Below are 722 nucleotides of genomic sequence, written 5' to 3'. Positions count from 1 at the left end.
TGCATTCAGAAGGTTAATGACTGGCTTTCTCGGATAAGGAGACACACAAAGCGAGGAGCGAGTTAGTGGAGATGCGGGCGGCGCCGTCCGGAGAGCAGGGTTAGTCCCAGCGCTGGCGGCCCGGGCCGCGGCCGTCCAGGTCCAGGCCTGCGGACGGCGGGCACGCGTGCGGAGCCGGGTTAGTACGGAGCGCGGCGGCGGGGGGTTTGGAAGAGCTGGCGGCGCCGTCCGGAGAGCAGGGTTAGTCCCAGCGCTGGCGGCCCGGGCCGCGGCCGTCCAGGTCCGGGCCTGCGGACGGCGGGCACGCGTGCGGAGCCGGGTTAGTACGGAGCGCGGCGGCGGGGGGTTTAGAAGAGCTGGCGGGACAGAGGCAGTGGGGCGGGCGGGCGGAGGCTGCCAGGCGTTCTTACCCCGTTGCTCTGGGTGGACTGCACGGACTGCTCGCTGGCCGAGGAGCACGTGCTCATGCGGTCCGTGTCCTTGCCGGGGGCCGCGTGGCGGTGCGCCTGCCGTTGGAGGGAGTCACTGTCCCCCGGGAAGGTGAAGGAGCCCGGCCGGCTGGCGGGGGAGGCGGGGATGGAGCTCCAGAAGGAGCCCCCCTTCTGCAGGGGGCTGCTGGGGGGGAAGGGCTCCTTGGCGAACGGAGACGGAGACGGAGACGGGAAGGCGGCGGAGAGAGGCGAGTTCAGAGGCGAGGCGGCCCCGGGCCGCGGTTTCCCCAG

General features: G+C 72.2%; 1 protein-coding gene across 1 annotated transcript in view; it reads right to left on the bottom strand.

Moving 5' to 3' along the window:
• Nucleotides 1–716, bottom strand: part of LOC105310369 (triple functional domain protein-like) — a 7,318-nt gene extending 6,602 nt beyond the window's left edge. The window contains exon 1 of the mRNA XM_023526705.1: nt 411–716. Coding sequence (XP_023382473.1) covers nt 411–467 — 57 coding nt within the window. The 5' untranslated portion in view covers nt 468–716. The remainder of the gene's footprint in view (nt 1–410) is intronic.
• Nucleotides 717–722: the final 6 nt, after the last annotated feature.

Source organism: Pteropus vampyrus, unplaced genomic scaffold, assembly GCF_000151845.1.
Source record: "Pteropus vampyrus isolate Shadow unplaced genomic scaffold, Pvam_2.0 Scaffold2657, whole genome shotgun sequence".
In the NCBI taxonomy this organism is placed as follows: domain Eukaryota; kingdom Metazoa; phylum Chordata; class Mammalia; order Chiroptera; family Pteropodidae; genus Pteropus; species Pteropus vampyrus.
The sequence above is the reverse complement of the archived record's forward strand: the minus strand, read 5'-3'. Positions and strand labels throughout refer to the sequence as shown.